Source organism: Ovis aries, chromosome 14, assembly GCF_016772045.2.
Source record: "Ovis aries strain OAR_USU_Benz2616 breed Rambouillet chromosome 14, ARS-UI_Ramb_v3.0, whole genome shotgun sequence".
NCBI lineage: Eukaryota > Metazoa > Chordata > Mammalia > Artiodactyla > Bovidae > Ovis > Ovis aries.
This window is the reverse complement of record NC_056067.1, coordinates 23,246,127-23,273,673: the sequence shown is the minus strand read 5'-3', so window position 1 is coordinate 23,273,673 and position 27,547 is coordinate 23,246,127. Positions and strand designations below refer to the sequence as shown.

At 50.9% G+C, this 27,547-nt stretch overlaps 1 protein-coding gene and 1 non-coding gene across 2 annotated transcripts; both read right to left on the bottom strand.

The window, feature by feature from the left end:
* Positions 1-209: 209 nt before the first annotated feature.
* Positions 210-26,234, bottom strand: MMP2 (matrix metallopeptidase 2). Its single transcript, NM_001166180.1, is given in 13 exon segments — positions 210-313; positions 2,090-2,199; positions 6,550-6,709; positions 8,148-8,284; positions 12,942-13,077; positions 14,131-14,286; positions 16,552-16,725; positions 17,579-17,752; positions 20,340-20,513; positions 20,734-20,862; positions 21,903-22,051; positions 22,992-23,218; positions 26,079-26,234. Coding segments are annotated over 13 exon segments (1,986 nt in total).
* Positions 5,730-5,803, bottom strand: TRNAG-UCC (transfer RNA glycine (anticodon UCC)). The gene has a single exon. It is a non-coding gene; the product is annotated as a tRNA-Gly (tRNA).
* Positions 26,235-27,547: the final 1,313 nt, after the last annotated feature.

Here is a 27,547-nt window from a genome sequence, read left to right as displayed (position 1 = left end):
AGGGACACCCAGGAGGGGTACAATCAGCACCTTTACTTGAGCACAGGGCAGAGCCACTCTAGGGTTTCTTAAATTACCAGGTGGGGGTGAGAATGTTGATTAATTACAGAACTGAGGGCTGCCACGCCCACCCGGGTCCTTCCCTGGTGCTCAGGGCCCGGTGTGCAGCAGGTGATGGAGGGGCAGGCCCTGGGGGAGGCGGAGCCAGCTCAGCAGCCCAGCCAATCGGATTTGATGCTTCCGAACTTCACGCTCTTCAGACTTTGGTTCTCCAACTTCAGGTAATAGGCACCCTTGAAGAAGTAGCTGTGACCTGGAAATGAGAAAGAGAAGAGCCTGTGACCAACCCATCCTCAGACATTATGGCACGGAGAAGGTTCCTGAGAACTTTACAAGTCTGCCTGTCATAGGGAAGATGTTTTCAATTTTTAAGGTGGTTTTGTTTTTTTTAATGTGGACCATTGCTAAAAGTCTTTCTTGAACTTGTTACAAAACTGTTTCTGTTTTATGTTTTGGTTTTTTGGCCAGGAGGCATGTAGGATCTTAGCTCCCTGACCAGGGATTGAACTTGTACCCCCTGCATTGAAAGGTGAAGTTTTAACCACTGGACTGCCAGGGAGGTCCCCAGGAAGAAACTTTTAAATCACAAAAGACCCTTCTGAGGCTGGAGGAAGGAATTAAACTCTCTGAGTCCCTGTTTCTTCATCTTTGAGATGTGGCTAAAGATACCACCTCTTAGGGGTTATGGTGATGATAAAATGAGATGATATATGCTATTATTAATATAAATAATAGCACTGTGCTGAGCACAAGCACCAAGCTGGGCACTTTGCATTCCTAGAGGTGGCAAACCAAGAGACTGCTATCCCTATCAGATGGCCCACATATGGGTTTTGTTTAATCCACACAAGTTTTCTGTTTTGTTTTGAATAATCTGGAAATTTCATATGAAAATACGGATTTCTCATTTCTTTTTAAAAGAGCTAGAATATCTAATAACACTACTCCCCTTTTCTCTTTTTGGGAGGCCGCACCAGGTGGCATATGGGATCTTAGTTCCCCACCCAGGGATCAAACCTGCCCCGCCCCTGCAGTGGAAGCATGGATTCTTAAATACTGGATTGCCGTCCCTACTCCCCTTTTCTTGCAGAGCAGAGATCGTCAGAAGCAGAGAAGCAGCTGTCCAGAAAACAAGCCATGTACTCTCTGGTGCTCCACAGACCACATCACTTCCCGCTGTCTGCCTTGCCTGCTTCACTCATTAATGCACCAGCTTGGCCCCTCAGGGTTTTGGAATTTCTTACTCCTGACACATATGACCTCATTTACTTCCTTTCAAACCCCTGGCATACAGGAGGTGCTCAACAGATGTTTCTTTCTGAAGATAATCCTTAACCTGACACCTGGCTGTACCCTGCTTTTTCTTGGACATGTGAGAGGTTTAGTCAGGGCCATGTGCTTAACATGTGATAGGAGCTCAAAAAGCATCTTTGTGAAATTTCATTGAAATCTCCTCTAAAAAGCCAAACTGGACTCATTTCCAGGGCCCTAGAGACCTCCCAGAAGCCTCCTCAGGAATCTGGTTTCCAAACTCCAAATTCTAGCCCTTGCTGGTTTGGTTGTTTTATGCTGCAAAGGAACAGAGACAAATGGGCTATCTTTGCCACCTCAGCATCAGGGCCTGACAAAGTTGGTCCTGTCTCAAATGGAGCCATCCTTCTGCTAACAGGAGGCAGTCACAAGGCCTCCTGTGGAACCCAAAAGGGCCTGGATCAAACCCCAGAATGAATCCAGGGCACCAAGCCCAGGTTTCTCGCCCGCCCCCGGCAGGCCTCCCCTCCTCCCTGCTCTCTGGCTCCCAGCTCCGCAGCTGTGAGGGGCCTTTCTGGGTCTTACTGCCTGGAGCTGGCTGAGTGAGCAGAGGTCAGGGGTCTGGATGCCTTCCCAGCGCTGGGCTGAAGGGGCTGGTTTGTTTTCCCCGGGCGCCGCCTGCCTCCGCATACAATGAGGGAGTGTGTGCTTGCAAGAAGTGGGGCCCTGGCTGGGGGCAGGGAGTCCTAGAAAGCGGCCAGAGGCCTGGGCAGCTCACCCCCGCCCTGCAGGTCCACCACAGCATCCAGGTTATCAGGGATGGCGTTCCAGGCATCGGCGATGAGCTTGGGGAAGCCAGGATCCATTTTCTTCTTCACCTCATTGTATCTGCAAGGAAAATGGCCATGGTGAACCAGTGGGCCTCCCTCAAGGCCAGCCCTTCCGCAGTGTGACCGGAGGGTCCGGCTGATGGCTCCTGGGTGAGCCTGGGAGGCCAGCTCTAACACTTCAAGGAGGCCCCTGACTGGAGCTGAGGGGCAGGGAGTCAGACCTGGGTAAATCCTAATTCCACGACTCACTTATTAGGTGACTTGGGATAGTCCCGTAAAAACAATCTTATAATTACTACTAACACTTAAACAGTGTGTTACCCACCTTCCATATACTTTCTCAGTCAATCCTTATGGCAATCCTATGACAGTTACTACCATAATACTAACTCATGTTATATACCAGAGGCTTAAAAAGGGGACCCAGTTTCTGAGTGGGAGTCCAACTCACGCCTTCTGGCTACAGGGTGGTAAATTGCTCTCTGAGCCTCAGTTTTACCACTTGTTAGATGGTCTATATTTAATGTATTGATATTTAATTATCATATATATGAAACGGAATAACCCATGCAAAATGCCTAACACAGTATCTGAGAAATGTTAGTTTCCTTAGAAACTCTGATCTCTGCTGCAGTACAAAGAGCATGGAACTGGGAGCCCAGAGACAAGGTCCTGCCCAGCACTGCTCGGCTTGAAAAACTGCTGCTGCTTCATCTGTTGAGTGAGTTGATAGTCCACATCTTGGGCAATGATCTCGGCTGGGACATGAGTTACAGTACAAGGTGGTGCATGAGCCCAAGCCCTGTGAGTCACAGAGCAACTTCCTGTCATCTCAGGCCCAGCGGCAGCTCCCAGGGCCAGTCGTCATCAGGGCTCTGCCTTTAATTTGTGTAAATACCTGGAGTATTAGTTGGCATATTCTTTTCCTGGCTAGCAACATCTGTCTTTTTCATTTTAATTTTGGGAGAACTTTTAAAAGGCTGGGGTCATTTTGATTCCACTGCTTCTCCACTTACACTCCATCTATTTATTATTCTGCAAATATTTAATGACCTCCTGCTATGTCGCTGTGGATACTGTAATAAACAAGATAAAGTCTTGCCCTTGTGGTGCTAATTTTCTAGACAGATCTGTGTTTGAATTTCATTCTGGTGACAGCGCAGTAGCAGCCTCATAGCTGACTCTTTTCTTCCCCACAGCCAGCTTGACCACCTCCAATCCCAGACGCCAAAAACAGCTTCCCCTATGAGCCCCCTTCTGCAGGACTCTTCCCCCTCTGCCCATCACCCTCAGAACTGCCAGAAATGCCTTTCTTAATCCCATCTCTGTCATGAGATTTCTTGCAAAACCTAACATGCTTCCTTGTGACCTGAGGTACCAAAACCAAGTTTCCCAGCTTGGGAAAATTCCAGCATCCAATCCACATTCTCTCTAACTACATTCTCTAGAATGACAATGGCTCAGAGCTATGTGCCCTTGAACTTGCCCTCATTTCTTTCTCACTCTACCACAGAAGGCAGGGAGGGCAAGAATCAACTGAGGCTCAGAGAAGTGAACCAATTTGCTTCACAGTTCTTCCTCCAGGAAGAATACAGCATGGAGGCATCGGAAGATGCTGGCTCTGAACAGGACCATGTGTCTTCACTCTCTGTCCCCAGAGCTTCCTCCGACAGTGTTTCCTGCTCACTGGGACACTCTTTGAAAGGTTTCTCTGTGACCCTCTGACCTTCTCCTCTCCGGCTGTAGAACTGTAGTGTAGAGTAGGTGTTACAAATACAGACATTTGTGTCAGAGATTTTTCAAAGGTATATCCTTGAGGCCACCTGGAAAACGCAGCTAATAATAGTGGCTACCTTAAGTGAGAGATACAGGTGAAATGCATAGCCCCAGGATGTGGTACAGGGCCCATCATAAGAACCATCACTGTTTTATTTGTACATGTTTATATCTCTTCCCTTCATGATACTGTAAGCTCCACCAGGCAGAGAGCAACTATTTCTTTTTTCTCCTTTTTTAAAAAAAGTTCTGTGCTATATTGATTTCTTTGCCATGTGGGATCTTAGCTCCCCGACCAGGGATCGAATCCATGCCCCCTGCATTAGGAGCACAGAGTCTTAACCAGTGGACCACCAGGGAAGTCCCAGAGAGAGCCTATTGCTTGACCACTATCTTCCAGCACCAAGGTAAATGCCTGGCACATAGGAGATATTGAATGCATTTTTCTGGGCTTAGTGGAAGCTTCTAGAAGCAAGGACTAACCACTCCCTGGGGTTGCCCAAGCTGGAAGCAACTCCTTGTCCTGTATCATTCTGGAGCGATTTCTCCTTTTCCAGCAAAGAGGCCTGGGCCTCTGTAGACTCTACCAGGACCAGTGTCTCAGGCTCATTAACTACCTCTCCTGGGAAAAAGAGCTGTCTCCTTTAGAAACCCCACCCAGAACCTCCAATAGATGTTTCAGTTCTGCTGCTTTTAAGGAAGATTTACAGAGCTTTCCCTGTGGAACAGGCTGTCCGTCCCAGATCTAGGCTTTGGCAGGTAGGCTTGCTATTGAAAAGGACTAGAAAGCAGATAACTCTGCCCAATACCCAGCAAGATGCCAGCATAGCCTGAGCATCAGTGTGTGTGTGTGTGTGTCTGTGTCTGTGTGTGTGTGTGCGCGCACAAGCGATACTCATGATTACACACAGACACGTCTGTTCCCATATGTTTACATTCAGTGTGTGCTCCAGGATGATTATAAATGTCCTTTCAACACTGTGATTCAAAGATATTAGTGCTCTCTGATTCTAAGATTTGGAGATGCAGAGTGACTGCTGTGCCGAGATACATTTCCACACAGTACGTGCATGTGCCTGGGAGTGTTCCGGAGCCTGTGGGCAGAGCCTGTGGTTTCCTGGCTGTTTCCTTTCCTGAGGCTTGAGATATCAATCGGCTTAAGTTGCTAAGTATCTTAGCAATATGTCTGGAATTCCACCCTGACACGGCAGCCGGGGACATAAACAGCTTCTGAATGCAGGGCCACTGGGGGCAGGTGGTGGGGAAGAGGGGGGAGGACAGCAGACTCCGGAGGGAAGCAGGATTGTTCAGGAGTGGCAAAGGTTCAGATGCAGCCACAGGAGGAATGTGAGAATGCTAGGAGGCAAAGAGGAAGACCACTCCTCCACCGACCCAATAACCCGGAGGGTGCAGTGCCAGGGGCCCAGGGTTAGACGGCAAAAGAAGCAGTTAAAATTCTATAATCTGCGTAATCAGTGGCCAACACACTTGCCTATAAATAACTTAGACAAGTTAGTTCATCTCTTTGGACCTCAGTTTCCTCATCTAGGAAATGGGAAGATTTATAATGAAACCCCTGAGATCCAGGCTGCCTCACTAACCTTTCCTGGATATTGGACTCCCTGGCCCTCAGCCCTGACCATGGTCTCTTAGAATCCGACCCTTCCCTTTATTTTTAAAATTATTTTTAAAAATATTTATTTATTCGGCTGCACTGGGTCTTAGTCGCAGCATGCAGGATCTTTTTCAGTCTCAGCAGGCTAGATCTTTAGTTGCAACATGCAAACTCTTAGTCATGGCTGTGGGATCTAGTTCCCCGACCAGGGATTGAACCTGGGGCCCCTGCATTGGAAGCACAGAGTCTTAGCCACTGGACGCACCAGGGAAGTCCCTAGACCCTTCCCTTAGATGAGCTGGGGCAGAGAGCTACATGCTTCCAAACTGGCCTCCTGCCAGCCTGCCCCCACAGCCAGGGGACCTGTGGAAGCTGGGCCAGAGGGTGCCGCTGTTTCCAATGAGGCCAGATTTGGATGCTAGCTCCTGTGGGTACCCGTCTCAGTTTTCATTCTGTGTTTGCCCTCTGCCATCCCTGCCTCCACCACTCCCATCTCTTGGGACCCCACTACCTCAGGTACAGTATAGAAAAGTGGAGAATCGCATGTTCTCTGGGAGCCAGAATTCCAGGGTTCAAATCTCAGCCTGCCACTACTTGGCTGTGTGACGTTAAGCCAGATACTTAGCCATATCCTCACCTATAAAATGGGAAGAATAATAATACCCACCTCATACATAGGATCAGAGTAGCAGCTGATTATTTTTATTTTTATTACTCCTTTCTTCAGTGAGTCACCCTAAAATACAAGGCTCCAGACCAGACAGTCATGAGCCCAATCCAAAGACTTCTGAGCAGAGAAAGGAGGCTCAAACCAGAACTGTACCAGTGATGTGCCCAAGAATGGTTCGCCCTTTGGTGACTGCTCAGAGGGCCTGTAGCCCTGGTGGATTAGAGACCAGAGAGGGGCCGTCCACAGCCCACCAGCCTCTGAACTCAACCCAAGAAGCTCAAGGCCAGTGTCTTCTCTCTGGCGACACGGCTGGCGGTGCAGCTCTCCTTCACACTGCCCTCCCTTACCTCCAGAATTTGTCTCCAGCGAAGATGTATGTCTTCTTGTTCTTGCTCCAGTTAAAGGCAGCATCCACCTTCTGGACATCAGGGGGGAGCCCCAGGCTGGTCAGCGGCTTGGGGTACCCTCGCTCCAGGGTACTGGCTGAATAGACCCAGTATTCGTTCCCTGGGATAGAAGCAGAGGGTGCGTTGGCGGCAAGTGCTCAAGGCTGTTCCTCCCACCACCAATCTGCCAGCAACCCCACTGTGACCTTTCTCAACGGGGCCACGAGTTCTGCTCACTTCTGGATTCAGTGCCCAAAATCTGGGCCTCCACGGAAGGCTTTGCAAATTGGTTATGGAAGGTCCCTGCCCAAGAAGGTGAGCAGGAGTGAGTCCCACCCTGGCTTCACTCATCAAGTCAGAGATTCTAAGTGCCACGATTGCTGTGAAGAGGCACCTTTTTCTAATTTGCACACAGGTCCCCTGTGAGCCAGCAGCTGCTCTGGTCACTCTGGGATGGAGGAGCTGGGGGGTCCGCTGGTGAGCACGCACCCACAGTGCTGTCTGAGCCTTCAGCGTCAAGGAAGCTGTCCCTGTGTCCCCATCTCAGCCTTCACCCCACTAACCACCACAGCTCTTCCTGCACCCCCTCCTAACAGCCTGTTTTTCTATCTCCCCTCCTGGCTCATGAGCTCCCTGAGAGCAGGGGTTGTAGCCCTGGCACATGGGAGGTGCTTGAATACAGAGTAAAGGAGCAAGATTGCCCCAGTGTTACCCATATGGCCCTGCTGCTGTTGTTCAGTTGCTAAGTCACATTCAACTCTTTCGTGACCTCATGGACTGTAGCCCGCCAAGCTGATCTGTCCATGGCATTTCCCAGCGGATCTTCTCGACCCAGGGATTAAACCTGTGTCTCCTGAATTGGCAGGTGGATTCTCTACCACTGAGCCACCTGGGAAGCCCATATGACCCTACCTCAATGATTTTTACGACTTATAGAGACTCCTCATAGGCCTCCCTGGTAGCTCACTGGTAAAGAATATGCCTGCCAATGCAACGCAGGAGAGGCAGATTTGACCCCTGGGTTGGGAAGATCCCCCAGAGAAGGAAATGGCAATCCATTCTTGCTTGGGAAATCCCATAGACAGAGGAGCCTGGTAGGCTACAGTCCATGGGGTTGGAAAGAGTCAGAACTTACCAACTAAACAACAAGAGTCTCCTCGTCCTATGACTTAACTCAATATTCTGCTTTCAAGGAATTCATTTTGAAGTCTATAGAAATAAGTATAAACATTAAAAATAAAAACAAATCAGTGTTTAAAAAATTCTAACTAAAACTGTCATCTGCCGAAGGCACTAGCATTAGGAAGGTATTAAAGGCAGTAGCACTGAAGTGTCATTTTCCTCCGGAAAAGGAATCAAAAAGATTGAAAAGTAAATAAAAGGTTACTGAAATGTTCGTTCTGTGAGTCAGTGCTGGTTGATGCTGGATGTCTGAACCAGTCTCCCAGATGATGGTTGAAAGAGTGGATCTGTAACTAAGGAGAGCACCCACCAGTGTACAGGAGTCGTGGTACAGCGCCCCCTGGAGCCGAGGGCCAAGAAGGTCCCCTCCCACAGACCTGCAAAGAACACAGCCTTCTCCTCCTGTGGGTCTTCGTACACAGCATCAATCTTTTCCGGTAGCTCAGGCCAGAATGTGGCTACTAGCAGGGGCCCTGTGGGCTTGTCACGTGGTGTCACTGTTCGCCAGATGAACCTGGGTGGGGGAAGGGGACACAGGGAACCACACCTTCAGTCCCTCTGTAGCTGTACCCACACATACCTCCCCAAGCCCACTCAGAAACATCCCAGGACAATTCCTTGGCTGGGTAGTGGGAAGGCAAGATCAAAGGAAGGGTGGAGAAGGCCTGGAGAATGAGCAGAGTCCCCTCAGCAAGACACTAGAGCAGAGAAGCAACCACTTTGCTCCTCCACCTGCTCCTTCCTCCAGGAAGCCTTCCCTAACTACCTCTCTCTCCATACTGGACTGTCCCCGCTCTGAGTCTCTCAAAACTGGCAACACCAAGTGCCTGTAACAGTAGTTTGATTGTCTGTTGTTTTTTTTTTTTAAGTGTTTTATCTTTCCTGCCAGATTAGAAGTCAATTGAGGCAGGAGCTGATGGCACTCAAAAGCACTTCCCAAATTGAAATGATGGATTCATACACTTTGGCAGGAGTAATAAAGTGTGTGGCATGCTTAGTTGCTCAGTCGTATCTGACTCTTTGCAATCCCATGGACTGTAGCCTGCCAGGCGCCTCTGTCCATGGAATTTGCCAGGCAAGAATACTGGAGCAGGTGGCCATTTCCTCCTTCAGGAGTAATAAAAAGCCATCATTTATTGAGGGCCTACTAAGTGCCAAGCATTTCATGTGGCTTGTAAAATGTCAACCTTACAATATTATAAAATAATATGCACTCTTGGTGGTCTACCCAGCACCTATTATTTATTTCCCTATAATCATTCCTCACAAAATACCCATACTTATAGTCCCTCCTTTCCTATAGAGAGAGCCAGTCGCCATTCTGATGAGTTTAAGCTACCCGTTCTCCAAGCGAGACCTCCAGACCAACATGTGGAACTCATATGAAATGCAAATTATTGGGCTCCACTTAGGACCCATGAATCATACCCTCTGGGCCTGGGGCCCAGTAATCAGTGACTTAAGAATCCTTCCAGCCGATTCTAATGCATGCCAAAGTCTGAGGACCACTGATCTAATCCTATCAGAGCTTAGCATTCCCCGGCAACTGTTATAGATTCAGCAGTGGCCGTATGTCTTATGTTGACACAATGAGATTGAAGACATACACTTGTATTTCAGATCTGGAGATCTCTCTCTCTCTAATCTCTCTTCTGCTGCATATGGGTAAAGAAGTTTACAGCCCCAATTGCCATTGGTAGTCATCGTGTGACCCCAAGGGACTCAGACTGAGGACGAAGTCAATGCCAAGGACGGTAGTAGACAAAAAATCACTGAATCTGTGACCCTCTTTCCACCCCTGGAGGCAGCTCTACCCCTGGACTGTGTACCACGTGGGAATACTTTCTTTCCATTGTTTAAGCTGGTTTGAGTTGGGATTCTTTGTTCAGTCAGTTCAGTTGCTCAGTCGTGTCCGACTCTTTGCGACCTCATGAATCGCAGCACGCCAGGCCTCCCTGTCCATCACCAACTCCTGGAGTTCACTCAGACTCACGTCCATCGAGTCAGTGATGCCATCCAGCCATCTCATCCTCTGTCGTCCCCTTCTCCTTCTGCCCCCAGTCCCTCCCAGCATCAGAGTCTTTTCCAATGAGTCAACTCTTCGCATGAGGTGGCCAAAGTACTGGAGTTTCAGCTTTAGCATCATTCCTTCCAAAGAAATCCCAGGGCTGATCTCCTTCAGAATGGACTGGTTGGATCTCCTCGCAATCCAAGGGACTCTCAATCAAGAGTCTTCTCCAACACCATGGTTCAAAAGCATCAATTCTTCGGAACTGAGCTTTCTTCATAGTCCAACTCTCACATCCATACATGACCATTGGGATTCTTTGTTACTTGTGACCAAAACATCCTGATACAGGAAAGTACCATGATCCTTACTTGGCAAATGATGCTCAGAGAGGTGGTGGAATTGCCAGGATTCAAATCCAGATCTGATGCCAAAGTTGGAGTAGAATTATCCTTCAATACTGCCTTTCTAGTCCCCCACAATGTCCAGCACCAATTTCTGCATATGGTCAGTGTTTAAATACTTACTGATCAATTCAAGGAGCCCATTAAACACTCATCAACTTACTTTTGAAAGAAAGTGGGATGTGTCAGACCAGCGATGGCTCCGACCTGGGCCTAGGCACCACACCACACCCTTTCCCAGCTCTGTACTCAGACCCACCAGTGTGGTCAAGGTCTCCTTAGGCAGAAGTGCAGCAGATCAAGGGTAGTGCTAGAGCGTGGGTTCCCTGGGCTCACCTCTTCCCCATCCCTGAAATGAGGGCTGCAAAACACACTGAGATCTGTTGTTACATGTCCTGGTTTGGCATTCGTGGGCTGATGGACCTGACTTCTCAGTGCATTATGGGTCTCATCTCTCTCTGGCATCTGCCCCACTCCTCCCACCCTCAACCCAGCACCTAGCCCAATGCCTGGAGCAGAGGACCCCCTTCACAAGAGTTTCTGGAACATCTTCAGCCTCACCAGGCTCTCCTGGGATAAGCCAGTAACTTTCACATCTCTCCAGCTTTGCTCTTCCAGTTCCTTCGTCTCAACCACGCTGCCACCCTGCCAGCCCCTTCGCGTCTGTCTGCATCTGCTTCTCCTCTAATGTTCCCGCTTGGGTATCACTTCACCTGTGGAGCCTTCCTGGACTCAGATGTGTCCACAAAGTGCTGTGTTAATATCTCTGCAGTCACATCTCTTTCATTCTGCCATGACGGTCCTCTCTGCCTCTGTCCCCTGAACCAGACGAGTGGCGCTCAAACTTTAATGTGCATCAGAATCATTGGGGACATTTTTTTTTTCTCTCTTTTTGGCTGTGCCTTGCAGCTTGCGGGATCTTAGTTCCCTGACAACGGGGTGACCTTCGCCCTTGGCAGTGAAAGCATAGAGTTCTAACCATTGGACCACCAGGGAATTCTCATGGGGAAATTTTTTTAAACGTACATGCCTGGGACCCATTCCCAGAAATTCCAGTCAGAGGGCCTGAGGGTCGGGGCAGAAACTTTTCACTCTCACACTCTAAGTGATTTTTGTTAGGGAGATTCATTGACCTTTTTTCTTTGAGAACACTAAATCTAGGCATTGGGCTTTCCTGGTGGCTCAGCGGTAAAGAACCCTCCTGCCAATGCAGGAGATGTGGGTTCAAACCCTGGGTGGGGCAGATCCCCTGGAGAGGGAAATGGCAACTCATTCTAGTATTCTTGCCTTGGACATGCCATGGACAGAGGAACCTGGTGAGTTATGGTCCATGGGGTAGCAAAAGAGTCAGACACGACTTAGTGACTAAAACAACAATCCAGGCATTAAACAGCCCCTCTGCCCACAGCACAGAACACTCACCCCCAGATGCCAAAGCTTAGCAGAGGATTTGGCACAGTAGAAGCCAAGTAATTATTTATCAATAAGGACAGCTAGTATGATTGAACACACTTAGTCTGTGTCAGGCATTCGTCTAAGCACTAAGCTCATCTAATCTTCAAAAGAGCCCTATGAGATAGGTTGGACTATTAATCCCATTTTGGAGATGAGTGAAGTGAGGTGAAGTGAAGTCGCTCAGTCATGTCCAACTCTTTGTGACCCCATGGACTGTAGCCCACCAGGATCCTCTGTCCATAGAATTCTCCAGGCAAGAGTACTAAAGTGGGTTGCCATTTCTTCCTCCAGGGGATATTCCTGACCCAGGGATTGAACCCAGGTCTCCCTCAGTGCAGTCAGACACTTTACCGTCTGAGCCAGATGAGTCATTTGAGGTAAAAAGAAGATACACAATTAACTTGCCTACAATCATGCAACAGGTTAGTAGCAGGTCCAGGATTCCAACCTAAGCAATCTGGCTCCAGAACCATTCTCTCAACTATTATGCTCTATGGATGGACAGATGATGAAGACCTGATGATGTGCATGAATACATAATGATGATGGATGGACAGATAATGGATGGATGGGTGGATACTGGGTGATAGATGCGTGATGGATAGGTAGAAGAATGGAAGGATGGATGGATGCTTTAAGGTAGTTGTAGATTTGTTGCCTGCCTCTAGGACAGCTGAGTGAATCACAGCCCTGGTGGACTGAGTGGGGGCCTTTATTTATAGCCTGAAGGATACCACCTCTCTGCCCTGTGGTGACTTGTTCCCCATACATAGAACATTTGAGGTCAAGGCCATTCCAGGAGGTCTATGGTAGACGCATTGTTCCTAATTCTTCCCTCCATCCCTGTTTTAGAAATCCACATCCATGTATGATGTCACATGGCTGTGCAGTACTACCCCCTAGAGCAGGCAGCGGGCTTGGCCATGTGACCAGCTTCAGCCAGTGAAGTATTCTCAAATATGCTCAGAGTGGAGGCCTTAAATGTATTTGTGTGGTCCGATCTGGACTCTTGTGCTCCTGCCATTTGTCACGAGTAGCTGCTAACCCCAGGAGAAGGAGTGACATGCAGACCATCCCTGAATGCATACTGCAACCCGAAGCCGAGACACCGAGGAGACCCACAGGCTAGCACACAGCACAGGAAGTGTCTGTGTGGTAGCACCAAAATCTGTCCGACATGCAGCAAAAATGGGTCTCATACCGGCCATTCTGTGAAGCCCCCAGTGGGGTCCTTGAGCAAGAGATGGAGGCACGAGAATAATGGAGGCAGGGCAGAGGGCAAGGAAGCCAGCTCCTACACTCACCGGTCCTTGAAGAAGAAGATCTCCCCACGGATCTGAGAGATGCCGTCAAAGACGATGTCCTGTTTGCAGAGCTCAGGAGTGACGGGGCCGAGGGTTGGGGTGGGGCCAGTGCCAGTATCAATGTCAGGGGAGGCCCCTGGGGGAAGACACCCGACCTCAGACTCTCTCCAGCCCCAGGGGTTCTTCCCCACAGGCTGAGCCCCGAGACTGGCCCACCCAACCTGCTAATGGTCAGAAGAATAGTATTCTGGCCTCGGTGTCAGCCCAGGGAAGACAGGGGGATGAGGCCTGGACTTGGAAAGGTTTCTGAGCCCACAAGAGAGTCAGAGTGTTTGAGGGGAGACCGTGTGGCCAGCACTGGGGGTGTGGCAGGCACCTCCTTCACTCCTGAGGGTAACCAGCCACCATTTAGAGGTGAGGAAACTGAGTCCAGAGAGGTAAAGACCGGCTCCATCCCTTGAAGCTGGTGAGCGGCAGAGGCGAAGCTCAAACCCAGAGCCACTCACTCACTCTACTGCAGTTCTTTCCCAAGTCTTATGCTCCCCACACCCTGTCGCTCCAGAACCATTTTCACGATTTCAGCCTTGTCTAAGTGCCACCAGTACTATTATACGTTGATTTATTTTAAAAAATGGAGTCACTTTGTAAACTCTGGCCTCATTGTAAGCATGCATATACATAAATCAGTGGTTCCAGGTACTAGTTGTACTGATCCTATTACACGTTAAACTAAAAGAATTGTTTGGAGAACTAGAAGCTTTGTAATCCTGTATCATTAAGGTCATTCCAGGTGCTGGGAATTTCTACCCTATATTTAGCTATTAATACTTCTCCTGGATTCTAAACCTCACTTGGATGCGTAAACCTCATTGACCTTGGGGCCAGAAGGTTACCTTTCTCAGACCTCTCTCAGCTGACTCACCTAGAAAATGGAGAGCCCATTTCTGCCCCACCTGCCTCATGGCATGGCTCTGGGGAGCCAAGCAAGGCTCAGACACTGGTGTTATTTGGAAAGGAAAGGGCTGTCCGAGGGCCTTAGAGTGATGCTCCAATATCCCCAGAGCAGGTTAATACTCCTGCTCTTGTCTCCTGCAGTCCCAGATCTGGCTGGTTCCACCCCCTGGCACTCTACCTTCAGCAACACGACCTCCCCAAACCCCTGCCCCGGGGACCCCAAGCTGAGGCTTACCATAGAGTTCTTGGATGCCCTGGATGTCATCATGGGACAGGCGGAAGTTCTTAGTATAGGTATAAATGGGCGCCATCAGGGCTCCAGGGTCCTGTGAGTGCTCCAGCCCCATTGCATGGCCAAACTCATGAGCTGCCACCAGGAACAGGCTGTACCCTGAGGGCCGTAGGGAGTGGAGGGGGGCAGAAGGGCAGGCAGAGAGATAAGAGAGAAAATCACATCAGGGGATTTCCCTGGCGGTCCAATAGTTAAGACTCTGGGCTTCCAAATTGGGGGGAGGGGTTTGATCCCTGATCAGGGGACTAAAATACTACATGTGACTCAGTGCAGCCAAAAAAAAATAAGTAGTAGTAGTCAGGCCTGGCTCTGACAGTGGGGACATTTGAGGACATCTCCATGGTAGGGTTCAGAGCATGGAAGTGGCACATATTGATGTTTTCTTCTTCTGAGAATTCTGAGGTTAACAGACCATACCTTTTACTTTCAGTTAGAGTCAACCCAGGTCCCGTCATCCCTTTCCATGTGGACCGCACATGTGCTATAGAGGGGAGCACGCAGCATTGGCAAATCCTTTACTTAGAGGCCCATTTGTTTAAAAATCCCATTTCCTGGCTCTTCGTCTTCTCTATAAAGAACAAGGGCACAACCTGCTCTGCAGTCTCCAAAGAGGAAACCCTTGGGTCCACCATTTCTTCCCCAGGGGAAGCAGTAAAAAGATGCTCACTTGGAGTGGTTGCCCAGGCTCAAGCCAGACAGTGGGCAAACCCTATCATTGCACTCGATTGTGTGCTGAATTGTGTACCTGCAAAAACATGTTCAGGTCCTAACCTCACATACCTGTGGCTGTGACTTTATTTGGAAATATTGTCTATGCAGATAAATTCAGCTACAAGTTAAAATGAAGCCATACTGCAGGAGGGTGGCCCCTTAATCCAGTGTGACCCACGTCCTTAGAAGGTACATGGCCAAATAACAACAGAGGCAGAGACTGGAGTGATACAGTCTCTAGTGAAAACGTGGCCTTACCCACACCTTGATCTTAGACTTCCAGATGACTCTAGAAGTACGAGGGAATAAATTTCTGTTGTTTTAAGCCATCTGGTTATGGCAGCCCTAGGACACTAAAATGGGCTTCCCTGGTGGCTCAATGATAAAGAATCCACCTGTCAATTCGGGAGATGCAGGTTTGATACCTGGGTGGGGAAGATCCCCTGGAGAAGGAAATGGCAACCCACTCCAGTATCCTTGCCTGGGAAATCCCATGGACAGAGGAGCCTGGCGGGCTACAGTTCATGGGGTCACAAAGAGTCAGACACAACTTAGCGACTACACAACAGCAATGGGGCACTAATACACTGCCCCCTCCCCCAACCAAGTACACTATACGTGCTCTGAAGCCTTAAATCACTCCGGCAGGTGGAGAACCCCACCTTTAGATAGAGGCTGGAGCAGAGCAGGTAAAATCAGGGTAAGTCTTAGCATGGCACTTGTGGGGGGGATAAAAAAACTCTGTTGGCCAGCCTCTGTCAGCTGGCATTCTCCAAGTTCCATCTCAGTGAGAGTGAAAAAGAAGAAAAGTAACTTAAAAAGAGGCTGCCCCAATACTGGCTGTCCCCAGCCCAGCATTCTCACCTGGTCACCTGGGGCCTTGAACCCAGTGACACTGGGCCTGCAGCCTAGAGTGACTCCCTGCTGCCCCCAGGGATCCTGTTCATTGCAATGACCACACAGTAAGGTCACAGCCTGTCTCCTGGTCACTCTCTCGCTCAAGCCTGTGAGCCCTGGAGGGCAGAGAGCTGTCCCTGGCAGCTGTGTTTTCAGCACCCAATACTGACAAGGACCCCTCCATTCACAATCTGGCAAAGGACGGTGCCCATGGGGGTAGGGAGGGCCGTGAGGGTTTCCCCATTCTGCGTGAAGGGTGGGGAGAGCAAGGGTGAGGCAGGCGCGTACTGTATTCCTCTCTTCTGCCCACCCAGCTCCCTGAAGGCAGCTCTCTGCTGGAGTGGGAATGTCTCGCAGGAGAATCATCTCCCTGGAACAGGGTTCCCTGTATCCAGCACTGAGATGTTTGGGGGTGACAGACCCACCTGGAGGGGTACAGAGGTGGGAGGGGAAAGCAGCATCTGCTGGGGAAAACTGACTCCCGCCCAGGAACTGGGATGGATCGGGTCTTATTTTGGAGGCCACCTCTTTGCCCAGAGAAGCGGGGCTAAGCAGGCAAGAGGTCCCCACCAGAAACGGGCAGCGTCACTGCGGAGTGGGAGGGTCCGCAGTAGAGATGCTGAGATGCCGGTAGGTGGGTGTCTAGGGGGCGGTGCTTATGGCGGAAGTGGGTGGGGACTCTGGACGGTTTCCCCGCCCACACATGGGCGGGGCCGGATTGCGGCTTCTCCTACCTAAAGCCAGGGCTCCTCATACCTTGGTCGGGGCAGAAGCCCCACTTGCGGTCATCATCGTAGTTGGAGGTGGTCGCACACCACAACTTCCCATCACTGCGGCCAGCGCTGGTGCAGCTCTCATGCTTGTTGCCCAGGAAGGTGAAGGGGAAGACACATGGGGCACCTTCCGAGTTCCCGCCCACAGTGGACATGGCTGTGGGATCAGGGACATGGGTCATCAAGGGGCAGGGGGTCTGAGGCCACCACCCGGAGCAACGACAGGACGTGGACTTTACGTGGACAGGCGTATTGAGTGCTCGCTCAGTCCGGTCACTGGGTCAGGAGCTTTATGCACATCTCACATCCTGGCCCCCCTTAAACAACCCGGTGTGGTAGGGACCCTAGATTACCTCCTGTTGCATAGATGGGAAGACTGGAGCTCAGAGAGATTAAGTAACTTGCCTAGGCAGTGCTGCTAACAAGTGGCAGGGCTGGGATGCAGACCCAGGCTGCCAGACTCCAGAGCTTTTTAAATTAGCTTTCCATGGCGGGGCCATGGCGGGGCCAGAGGGAGCTGGGCGGAGCTGAGGGTGCCAACACCCCTTCCAAGACTGGAAGCTCCATCACACGTGGGCCAGTGGGAGACTTACCTGTGTCCTCTGCAGAGAGCAGGGACTCGGCAAATATCTGTTGAAGGATGGGAGGAAGGAAGGAAGGGAGGGAGGAAGGAAGGGAGAGAGGGAGTTCTTATTGAAAAACAAAGATCAAAAGAGATATAGACTAAGGCAAAGAGGGGCAGGGAAGAGAGACTCTGGGATGAGGGAGAGGAAGAGACAAAGACCAGAGAGGCTGGGAGAGTGCAGGTCATTCTGAGGGAGTCCTGTGTATCACCAGCCAATTCGGCTGAACTGGCCGTAGGTGCCCAACGTCTGTCCTGACTTTGGTGTCCGTGCTGGGCCAGCCGCTGAGCGTCCTGATTAGCAAGCCCTGTCCTGGGGAAACGGGGGTCGGGGGAGGGAGCTCTCGTGGGTCTGCTATCAGAGGGCGGGGAGAGGTGCGACACCCACCAGTCTCCGGGCAGAAGCCGTACTTCTTGTCGCGGTCGTAGTCCTCGGTGGTGCCACACCAGCGGTAGCCGTCTGTACGGCCCTCCGTGGTGCAGCTGTCGTAAGATGTGCCCTGGAAGCGGAACGGGAACTTGCAGGGCTGTCCGTCGGCGTTGCCGCCCATGGTGAACAGGGCTGGGGTGCAGGAGAGAGAGGTAGGGTGCGAATGTGAGGGAGATGGCCCACCTGCCCACCTGAGCATCTGCTGGGCACCTGTGTGGATGCAGAGCTGGCTGCCCACCTGCCCACTCACCAGGGAAGTCATAGCATTGATTAAATATTTTTTAAAAAATCTATACTGGTTGGTAAACTGTTGCTTCTCTGAACTTCTGGGGATAAATACTCCTTCCTCCCTTGCCAGCCCCATCCTTTTCCTTGGACCTTATGGATCGCCCCCCTCTGCCCCAGCAATAAAGTAGTTAACCCCTGAAACATGGTGGGGGCCTCCAGAGCCCTACTCCAACCCCAGGGTCACCGTCTACTCTGCCTGATTGATGCCTGCATCCCTGCAGATTGCTAAATATATCATCCAAGGTGGGCAGGATGGCAATATCTCTCCATTTGACACAGAGGGAAACTGAGGTTTGAAGAAAGCTGGCTCCAGAACTAGTCGTGACCACCTAGATGGATGAAGGTTGTACAGAACTACAAAACACACTGATCTCCAGCTCTCCCTTCCTTGCTCTGTCATTCACGCTTGCGCACACAGAGAAAACTTCACCTCCCTCCAACCCCAGGCGTTTTCCCAGATGCTGTGGTCCCTGCAGGAGGGAGAGGAGAGGGAGGGCGGGCGGGGGAGGTGGTATCTTTGCGAACCTTTTAATACACACCCTAGGGTCCTACTCTGACCGCCCCAAGACATGGGCCATGACTGGAGGGTTCAGGGGAGACAGTGGGATTAAGAGTCTGGGCTTGTCTGTCTTGGGTTCTCCCCCTGCTGCCCCGCACCCTCATCCACCCGAAGCTACAGAATGGTGTGTCTTTGGATTTGCCAACAAGCAAAACCACAAGTGAGTAACAAGGACCATCTGTGAACAACGGTGCCAGAGGTGACCTCAGCAGCCCCCGTTAACTCCACCATGGCCAGAATCAAGCCCAGTCCCTGGCCACCCTGACAAGTCTCAGGGCCCCTTACCCTCACTGCTCCCTTCTCCCCAACCCAGGGACCTTCTCCTGGAACGCCAGAAACAAGACAAGCTGCCTTGGTGGCCTTGAAATGGGAAAGGCGAAGTGTTAACCTCGATGGAGACCAGTCTCCACCTTTGGCCTCCCATCAGCGGCATTTCTACCACCCAGGAAGCCCCCATCTCCTCCCAAATCCTGCCCTCAAAGGGACGGAGAGAAGCAGACACTGACTCAGCAGTCAGGAGGGGCTGAGTAACCAGAACCTCTGCCCCAAGACCCAAACACGTGCATGTCGTGCGTACTTGCATCTGACTAAGCACCAAGTCAATAGTTAATGTCCAAAACAGGGAAAAACCCTTCCTCAACTTATGAATTACAGCTGTTTCCCTTCTATTATCAAGACATTCTGTTCTAAACACAGGGATTGACACATGGAAGGTTAACGCCATCCAAATCCCTACTGGGAAATGCAAGATACATTAAATATTTTTGGTTTTAAATATTTCTGACGTTAATGGCCAATGCCTTGAACTTTACTTAATAAAATGTATTGCACGAGTTTTGGGTACTAAAAGCGTAAACAGGGACACATTTAACTAGCTCTTTGTTTCTTTCCTTCTGTCAACAGGGCTGGTAGTTAGGGTTCAGTTGCAATAAAGTCAGAAAGATTCACAAATGTGTAAAATTACAGCTAAGAAGACAGAGGTATCTATAGATCAAGGAGCTTTTATGGACTAGTAAAGAAAAGAGGTATTTTAAAAGGTTTTGGACTTTTTCACATTTTCTCCACATCTTCCCAGCTTTGAACCTCCTGAATCATTAAACATGATGACTTGATAAGAGTATCAGGTTATATATGCTGTCCTTTCATGATTTCTGATTATGAAGTATGTCAAGGATAAATTAAAAAGAATGAGTGTATATGTCAATACCCTCACTCTTTAAAAAAAAATTTCCCTCTACATTGTTTCAAAATATCTAGAGCTTATGTCTCAAGCACTGACAAAAGCACACACATAAATACTAGGTCAAACCTGCTGCCTTTGCCAAGACCCAGAGCTGCAGCTACAAGCCAAGATAGATGGAGACCAAGAAAGGCAGATGGAACAGCCCCCAGACACAGACACACAGAGTCAGCATCAGAACCAGAAGCAACGGCTGAAATCCCCCAGGTCTGTGTCCCCAAGCCAGGTTGGGTACCGGCCTCAGTACCAATCCCATTGTTGGGCTTCTGATTCATCCCAAGGCTCTCCTCAACCCTTGAACCTCCAATTCTGCTAGAGGGTAGAAAGTAGTTCTCAAGAGACCCATTGGGCATTTTAATCATTCTCAGTTCATTTTAATGTATGTTGGAAAAAAATAATTAGCACATCAAACTAATGAGTTCAAAAATACTGCTAATGGTGAAGGTTAAAAGAGGAATCGATTTAATGAAAGTATTAAGTGAATAATGGAACAGATGAGAAGGGCACAGTGATGGCTCAAATTGGGATGTGGGGGCTGAAGGAAGTGGAGGGGACACTGGCTGATTGGCAGTGCCAGGCCTGGGGAGTGTGGAGGCCGGAAGGTCAAGGCCTGAAGCCAGGAGGACACTCACCTTCATGGGGGCAGAAGCCATACTTGCCGTCCTTGTCAAAGTTGTATGTGGTGGAACACCAGAGGAAACCATCGCTGCGGCCTGTGTCTGTGCAGCTGGTGTACTCCTTGCCGTTGAACCGGAAGGGGAACTTGCAATATTCCCCGTCAGCATTCCCGTACTTGACACGGACCACTGAGGAGCCACACAGGGTGGAGGGTGAATCTCTCGAGGCCTTTCTTTGGAGACCAGGATTGTGACTCATTTGGGGTGTGTGACCTCCCTCCCCCTCCCACCTGAGCAGATGAAGGGGTCTACAGTTGCCAGGGAAGCCACAATCTTCATTGCTAGGTGACAGGGAGGCATGCAGAAAATCAGCGAGGAGGTTCAGGCATGTAGATGGTCATATTCTTACCTTGTCCTTCTCCCAGGGTCCACAGCTCATCGTCGTCGAAGTGGGAGTCTCCCCCAACTCCAGGGCCCGGGGCGAAGGCATGAGCCAGGAGCCCGTCTTTGCCATCAAAAGGGTACCCATCTCCATGTTCTGAAACACACTGGATCTCAGCTTCTAGCTACCCCACTGGGGGCTGAACCCCAGCCACATCTCATCCATGGTTGGGGCCCTTCAGCCCATCTACCTTCTGACCCCTTCCCTCACCCTGTTGGGTTATCCAGGACTGAGGACACAGCAGGCCAGTAGAGTGTAGTCAGCATCCTACGGTCTACACAGCCCTCAGAATCTCTACCACCAGCCTTCATTGTCTATACTACTGCTGATGATACTACACTTACCCACATGCCAGTGTACTGCCACACCAGTCTCCTCGCCACCACCCTTGCTGTCCCCAGCGTCTGTACCAAGTACCTTCACATCCTTTCTTAGCCATATCACCTCCCTTCAAGTCATATTATTCCCAATGGCCACAGCACTAACCCTCATATCCACTATGCCACCCAGGGCCATACCATCTACCCACATACCTGTCTCCTGTGCTACTTCCCCTCATCACTTTCCACTCACAATGTCTACACTGCTTACCTTCATGTCTACACTACTGTGTTCCCACCCCAACCCACCTGGTGCCCTAGACCCCGGCATCCATTCTGCTTACTCTCAAGTCTACACTGGTCCATTGTATCCGACCCACTTTCATATCTAGAGTTCCTCAGCATCTATGAGTGTCATCCAGTAGAACTCCTTGCCGAGATGGGAATGTTCTTTGTCCAAATTACTAGCCTCATGTGACTACAGGGCACTTGAAATTTGACTAGTGTGACCAAGAAACTGAATTTTAAATGTTATCAATTGTAACTAAGAGTAGGTAGCCTTGAGGATCCAGGGGCTACCATCTTGGACAGTGTGGGGAGACCATTTGCTTTCAGTTTCACACCACCTCCAGGGGGTCAGATCATCTGTTTTGCATCAATGTGGCTTTCCAACGTCTGCTCCAGTCTACACCACTCTAGTGTCTGCATCTTCTGCCCTCCTAGCAAGCTGGAAAGGAGAGCCCCCCCATGCCTCTCTAATATCCAGATTGCCCCTTTGTCTCTACACTGACCCCCCTGCGCCCCTCCTCTGCCTACCCCAGCGGCCAAAGTTGATCATGATGTCAGCCTCTCCATCATGGATCCGAGAAAACCGTAGCGGGGTCACATCGCTCCAGACTTGGAAGGCACGAGCGAAGGCATCATCCACTGTCTGGGGGTCCAGATCTGGTGTGTAGCCAATGATCCTGGAGGTAACAAAAGTGCATGTGAGTGTGTGCAGGTGTGCAAAGGCATGTGCGTATGCCTAGGCCTACAAGTGTGTATGTATGTGTGCAAGGGTGTGCAACGGTGATTGCATGTGAATGTGTGCATACATGGGACAGGTATGTGTCTGCATGAGTGTGTGCGTGAGTATGGATGCACGTGCAGGCATGTGTGTACATGTTAAGTAGAGCTTTCTGGGAGAAGAGCCCACTAGAGCGCCTCTAAATCCTGCGGAGCCTTAGATCAACCCATATGGATAGGAATGTAAACAGTGCATTCTGGGACCCAGCAGAGGTGTCATCCTTGGAGTGCAACACGAGCCCTACAGAACAGAGCTCTCAGCCCAATTAACAACCAATTACAACAACTCTATACCATGAAATCCAATTACCAATAGCAACCAATTATCAAGTTCTCATTACCCACTCAATGACCTCACCTAATAATGACAATGACTAGCACTGACTATGGGCTTCTGTGGTGGCTCAGATGGTAAAGAATCTGCCTGTAATGCAAGAGACCTGAGTTTGATCCCTGGTGTGGGAAGATCCTCTAGAGAAGGGAATGGCTACCCCCCTCTCACTATGTGCTGAACACTGTGAAACCCCTTTATATACGCGGTCGGCTTCCCAACCGACCCATAAATAAGGTTTTGTTTTAATTCTGTTTTGTAGAGTGGAGAGCCAAGGGTCAGAGCACTGAAAAGGAAGTAGTTCAATGCCTCACAGCCAGGAAGGGTGGGATTCAAGTCCTGGTCCGTTTGACTCCATTCCTAAGAACTTTGTACGCAAACTCCTTAGGATGCCAGGTCCTCCCAAGTTCCCTCCTGGGTCCCCGGAGAGGGGAGAAGACAACGCCCAACGAGACACAATGTCCCTTGGACCAGGGCCCGCCCTGCCTCCCACAGCCCTGCCTTGGCACCTGTATGTGATCTGGTTCTTGTCCCACTTGGGCTTTCGGGGGAAGAAGTTGTAGTTGGCCACGTCGGGGTTGCCACAGCGTGGCTTCCGCATGGTCTCAATGGTGCTCTGGTCCAGTTCACCTGTCTGGGGTAACCCGAAGAACTTCTGCATCTTCTTCAGGGTGTCCTTCAGCACAAACAAGTTACAGCTCTCCTTGGGGCAGCCGTAGAAAGTGTTTAGGTATTGCTAGAAGAAATAAGGACCCCGGCACAAACAGCCACATTAGGATGGTATAGTATTGGCCAAAGGAATCAGCAATCCCAGGGCACTGGGTAGAGTCCCAGGTTCCCAAACCACTGGTTAAGTGACATACACACTCCCAGATGGCCCCACACTCCCATTAGCCGAGTGACATACAAACTGTAGATACTGTGGTTTGGGAGTACATATTGGGTGCCCACTATATGCCCAGGTGCTGATGTCAGCATGTGTTAACTCATCTGATGCTCACTGCAGGGGGCACGGGTTTGATCCCTGGTCCAGGAACTAAGATCCCCCCAGTGCTGCGCAGTGTGGCAAAACAAAACAAAACAAAACTTCTCATAGCCTCTATCATGTAGACATTATAAGTATCTCCATCATACAGAAGAAGAAACTAAAGCACAGAGAGGTTAAGAAACTTGCCTAAGATCACCAGCTCTCAAATGGCGGGAATGAACTGGGACCCAAGTAATTGGCTCCAGAGCCCAGGCTTAGAACCTTTACCTCTCTACCACCTCTCTTTACCTCCACTGTCTCTTTTAATCCACCAAAATGCTGATGACATAGGGATTATTTCCCTCACTTTTCTTATAAGGGCTGTGTGCCCTGGGCTCCAGCAAGAGACAGACCTGGGTTCAAAATCTGAATCTGCCATTTTCCCAAAGAAAACAGTCCTGTCCCTCAGGGACTGTGCAGCTGGCTCAGGCCAAATGGAGGCCAAAACCAAACAGTCCCTTGCAGGGGGTCAGAGACCAATCAGTTCATCTATTTATTTGACAAATACTTTTTGACACCTACCAGGTACCAAGCCCAGTGTTAGGGCTGAGGGTCAAGTGGTGAGCATGACAGATGTTTCTAGTCTCAGTCTCCCTATACTGGGTTCAAAGCCCAGTATAGGGAGGCTGACGGATCACAAATAACTGAAAAATTAAATATGTGATAGGAATGGTGGGGAGAGCCAAGAGACCTTATTAATGGGGCCCTAACCTTGTTTAGGAGGGTAGTTAGGAAAGAGGAAAGAAACAGTTTAATAATAATATTAATAATAAATGATAATAACATATGATGACTAACACTTATTGAGTGTTTTCCATGTCCCAGGTACCCTTCAAAGTGTCTAAGATTACCTCTCCTTTATTTTCCTTTATTTACTTTTTGTGGTCATGCAAAGAGGCACACAGAATCTTAGTTCCTCCACCTGGGATCCAATGGTGCCCTCTGCAGTGTAAGCATAAAGTCCTAATCACTGGACCACTAGGGAATTTCTTAAGATTATCTCTCCTTTAACCCCAAGACAGGAACCCTTATTACTCTCAGTTTGCAGGAGAAGCTCAGAGTGAAGTCACACTAGGCCAGTTAGTTAGTGCAACCCCTGATTTGAAGTCAGGTGATCTAAGTTCAACGTTTGGTTTCTCAAGCCCTCCACTGTATGTCTCTGGGCAATACGGACCTCCATAGCTTATAGAAGGTGTGGGGACCCAGGTAGCTTTGTGACTGATGCTCCAAAGCTCCACCTTCACCCTCAACCACAGCCCCATCATTATGCAGACCAGCTCCATTTGTCTAAAAAAGGCAGAGACCTGGATGCTGGAAAAGGGGCAGGGGTGGTGTCATAGCTTGAGAAGGAGTTCCCCGAGTGATCAGGTGACCAAGGGCGTGACGATCCTGTCCTGGACAGTGTGGGGAGAATAAGGGCTTGCTAAGGCGGTTGACTTAGCGACTAAACAACAACAACAAAGGGTGGTTGAAGCAATTAACAGGGCAGATGTGCGCTGGAAGGAACGTGTTGAGGGGTCCAGACCCAGCCCGGGTGCTTACAGGGGGAGGGGGAGTGCCCTTCCGCTGCCCCCATCCCTGCTTGTGCAACCTCTCGGCCGGGATGCCGCTCGCGCCAGGCGCGCGCGCTCGCGCGCTCTCAAAACATTCGAGCTGCAGCTCGGAGCCCCGCCAGGAGGGAGGGCTCCCTGGCTGCTCTCCCACCCGAGCCAGGCTCAGTCCGCCCCCGCCCCACGCGCCGGGGGCCTCGTGCTGCCCCTCCCTCCGCCCTGCTGGCCAGTTCTCTCCAGCCGTCGTCCGACTCCTTTGGAGAAGTTCGAGGAAACTTTCTGAGGTCCAACCCTTGACCTTCGTTGACCAACTTGTTCATTGAGCCACTGAGAAAGGATGCGCTGGTCGTTTCCCATCGGCCCCAAATACTTGCCAAAAGGACCCCCGAAGGGTTGGTCCAAGGACCCCTCTCCAGATGTGTGCAGAAGGTTCCTAGACGTTGGCCAAAGTTCTGCTTTGCCCAGAGCTCCCACCCTCACGTGTTCAAAGCTTTATCCAAATTGTGTGTCAAAGGCCCCCCTCTTCCTTAAGATGGAACCCCTAAACAGGGGTTTCAAGGATCCTCCACTGTTTGCAAAAAAGACCCCTTCAGGCTTTTTGCCAAAGTCCTCCCAGGACGCTGGCTAACTGGCTTTGTCAGCCAACCCCCCAGATGTGTCCAAGAGTTGTTTACAAAGCGGCCCCCGTGTTGCCAAATCCCAGATCCTGGACAATGTCCTTGTTATTTGCAAAAGGGGCCCATTCCAGAGGTTTGCCATAGCACCTCGGTTCCCGACCCTGCTGGTGGCGCGCCCCCGCTCTGGGTCCTGAAAGTTGCCAAGCTGTTTATCAAAGGCCTTCTCCTCTTACAGCAGCTCCACCACCCCTCCTTCGGCGGTCCAAAGACCACCCCGCGCTGTTTACTGAAGCCCCTCCCCCACGCTGTAAGCCCACCGCGGGAGTGGGGGGAGGGGTGGCCTTTCCCCCCGCTCCAAAGTTTCTCTAAACTTGGTTGGATGAGGCTAGCGTCGCAACTCACCACAGCCAACTCTTTGTCCGTTTTGGGGGCGACATCGCCAGGAAATTTGATGATGGGCGATGGCGCGGCGGCGGCGGGGCCCAACAGGCAGCCCAGGACGCAGAGCACCCGCAGAGGGGCGGCCAGCGCGCCCCGGGACACTCGCGCCTCGGTCATTGCGCTCCCGGGCCCCGCGCGTCGCCCGGGGGTGGCTGGGTCGGTGCGTGTGGCCGCGTCGCCGCCTGGCTGGCGCCTGCTCCCCCGCGCGGCGCTGCGCTCCGAGGGGCTATGCGACTCGGTCTCCTCGGCTTTGCCCGGCTCAGCAGAGCATGGCCCGGCTCCCAGCCCGCTCCGCCGCGCCTGCCCTCGCCCCGTCCTGGCAAAGCCTTTTTATGTTTAAAGCTCCAGATGCATAGCCTCCAGCCACCGCCGGAGGAAGTCTGGACGCAGCGGAAACAAGGGAGGGCCGCCGCCAGATGTGGCCGGCTGGGCTGGGAGGACGCTGGCAGGGCTGCGGCGGGTGGGGTGGGGGGGGGGCTCGGGCCCGCCCCTCTCCGCCCCATTCCCCCTCTTGGCCTCCGCCTCTTCTCTCCTTTCTTTTCTTTTCTCCGCCTCCTCTCCCCTCAGCTAGCTGCTCTGGGCCTCTGTGAGCACCATCAGTGCGCGACCTCCCAACCTCTATACTCCCCACGGGGGCGCAAAACCTAAGGGCCCCCGCCTAGAAACATTCGGCGCGACCACTCTAGACTCTCGACGTCCTGGGGAGCAGGACGGCCTGCACTCCAGGGGCGTGGGTCAAGAGATGGGGAGGAACGGTCAAAAAGATGATCAAACGCACCTACAGATCATCAGAGAAAGAGTATTTAGATCATTGGAAATGAGAGAGATGGAAAGAGGTACAGAGATGGAAACAAAGGGAAGGGCCCCTCCGTCCTCTCCTCCTTCCCTCCTTTCCTTCCTTCGCCTGCCCCGCCCCCTTTCCTTCTCTCTTCCCCTTCTTTCCTTCCTTCTGTGAATGTTTAAGCATTTATTTGGTCTCAGGCATAACGCTAGGTGCTAGATATCCACTCGGAAACCCAGCAGTCCTGATCCCTGTCCCTGAGGAACGTCCCCTTCCTCTCTCTCAGGAAAGAGAATTCACTACGTGCTAAGCTGTGATGGGAATCTCCAGCAGGTGTGGGAATACCTGACCTCAGTCCCTAAACTAGTATGGGTGGTCAGGGGAGGCTTCCTGGAAGAAGTGACTTCTGGGCTGGGATCTGAAGACATGAAAGTGTTAGGTGGGGGCTGAGGGTGGGAGGGATGCTGCGGGATGGTCTGTGCTGTGCTTGTGGCTCAGTACTGTCCGACCCTTTTCCACCCCATGGGCTGTAGCCTGCCAGGCTCATCTGTCCACGGGGATTCTCCAGGTAAGAAAACTGGAGTGGGTTGCCATGCCCTCCTCCAGGAGATCTTCATGGTCTAGGGAACATCATTTACAAAGGTCCAGA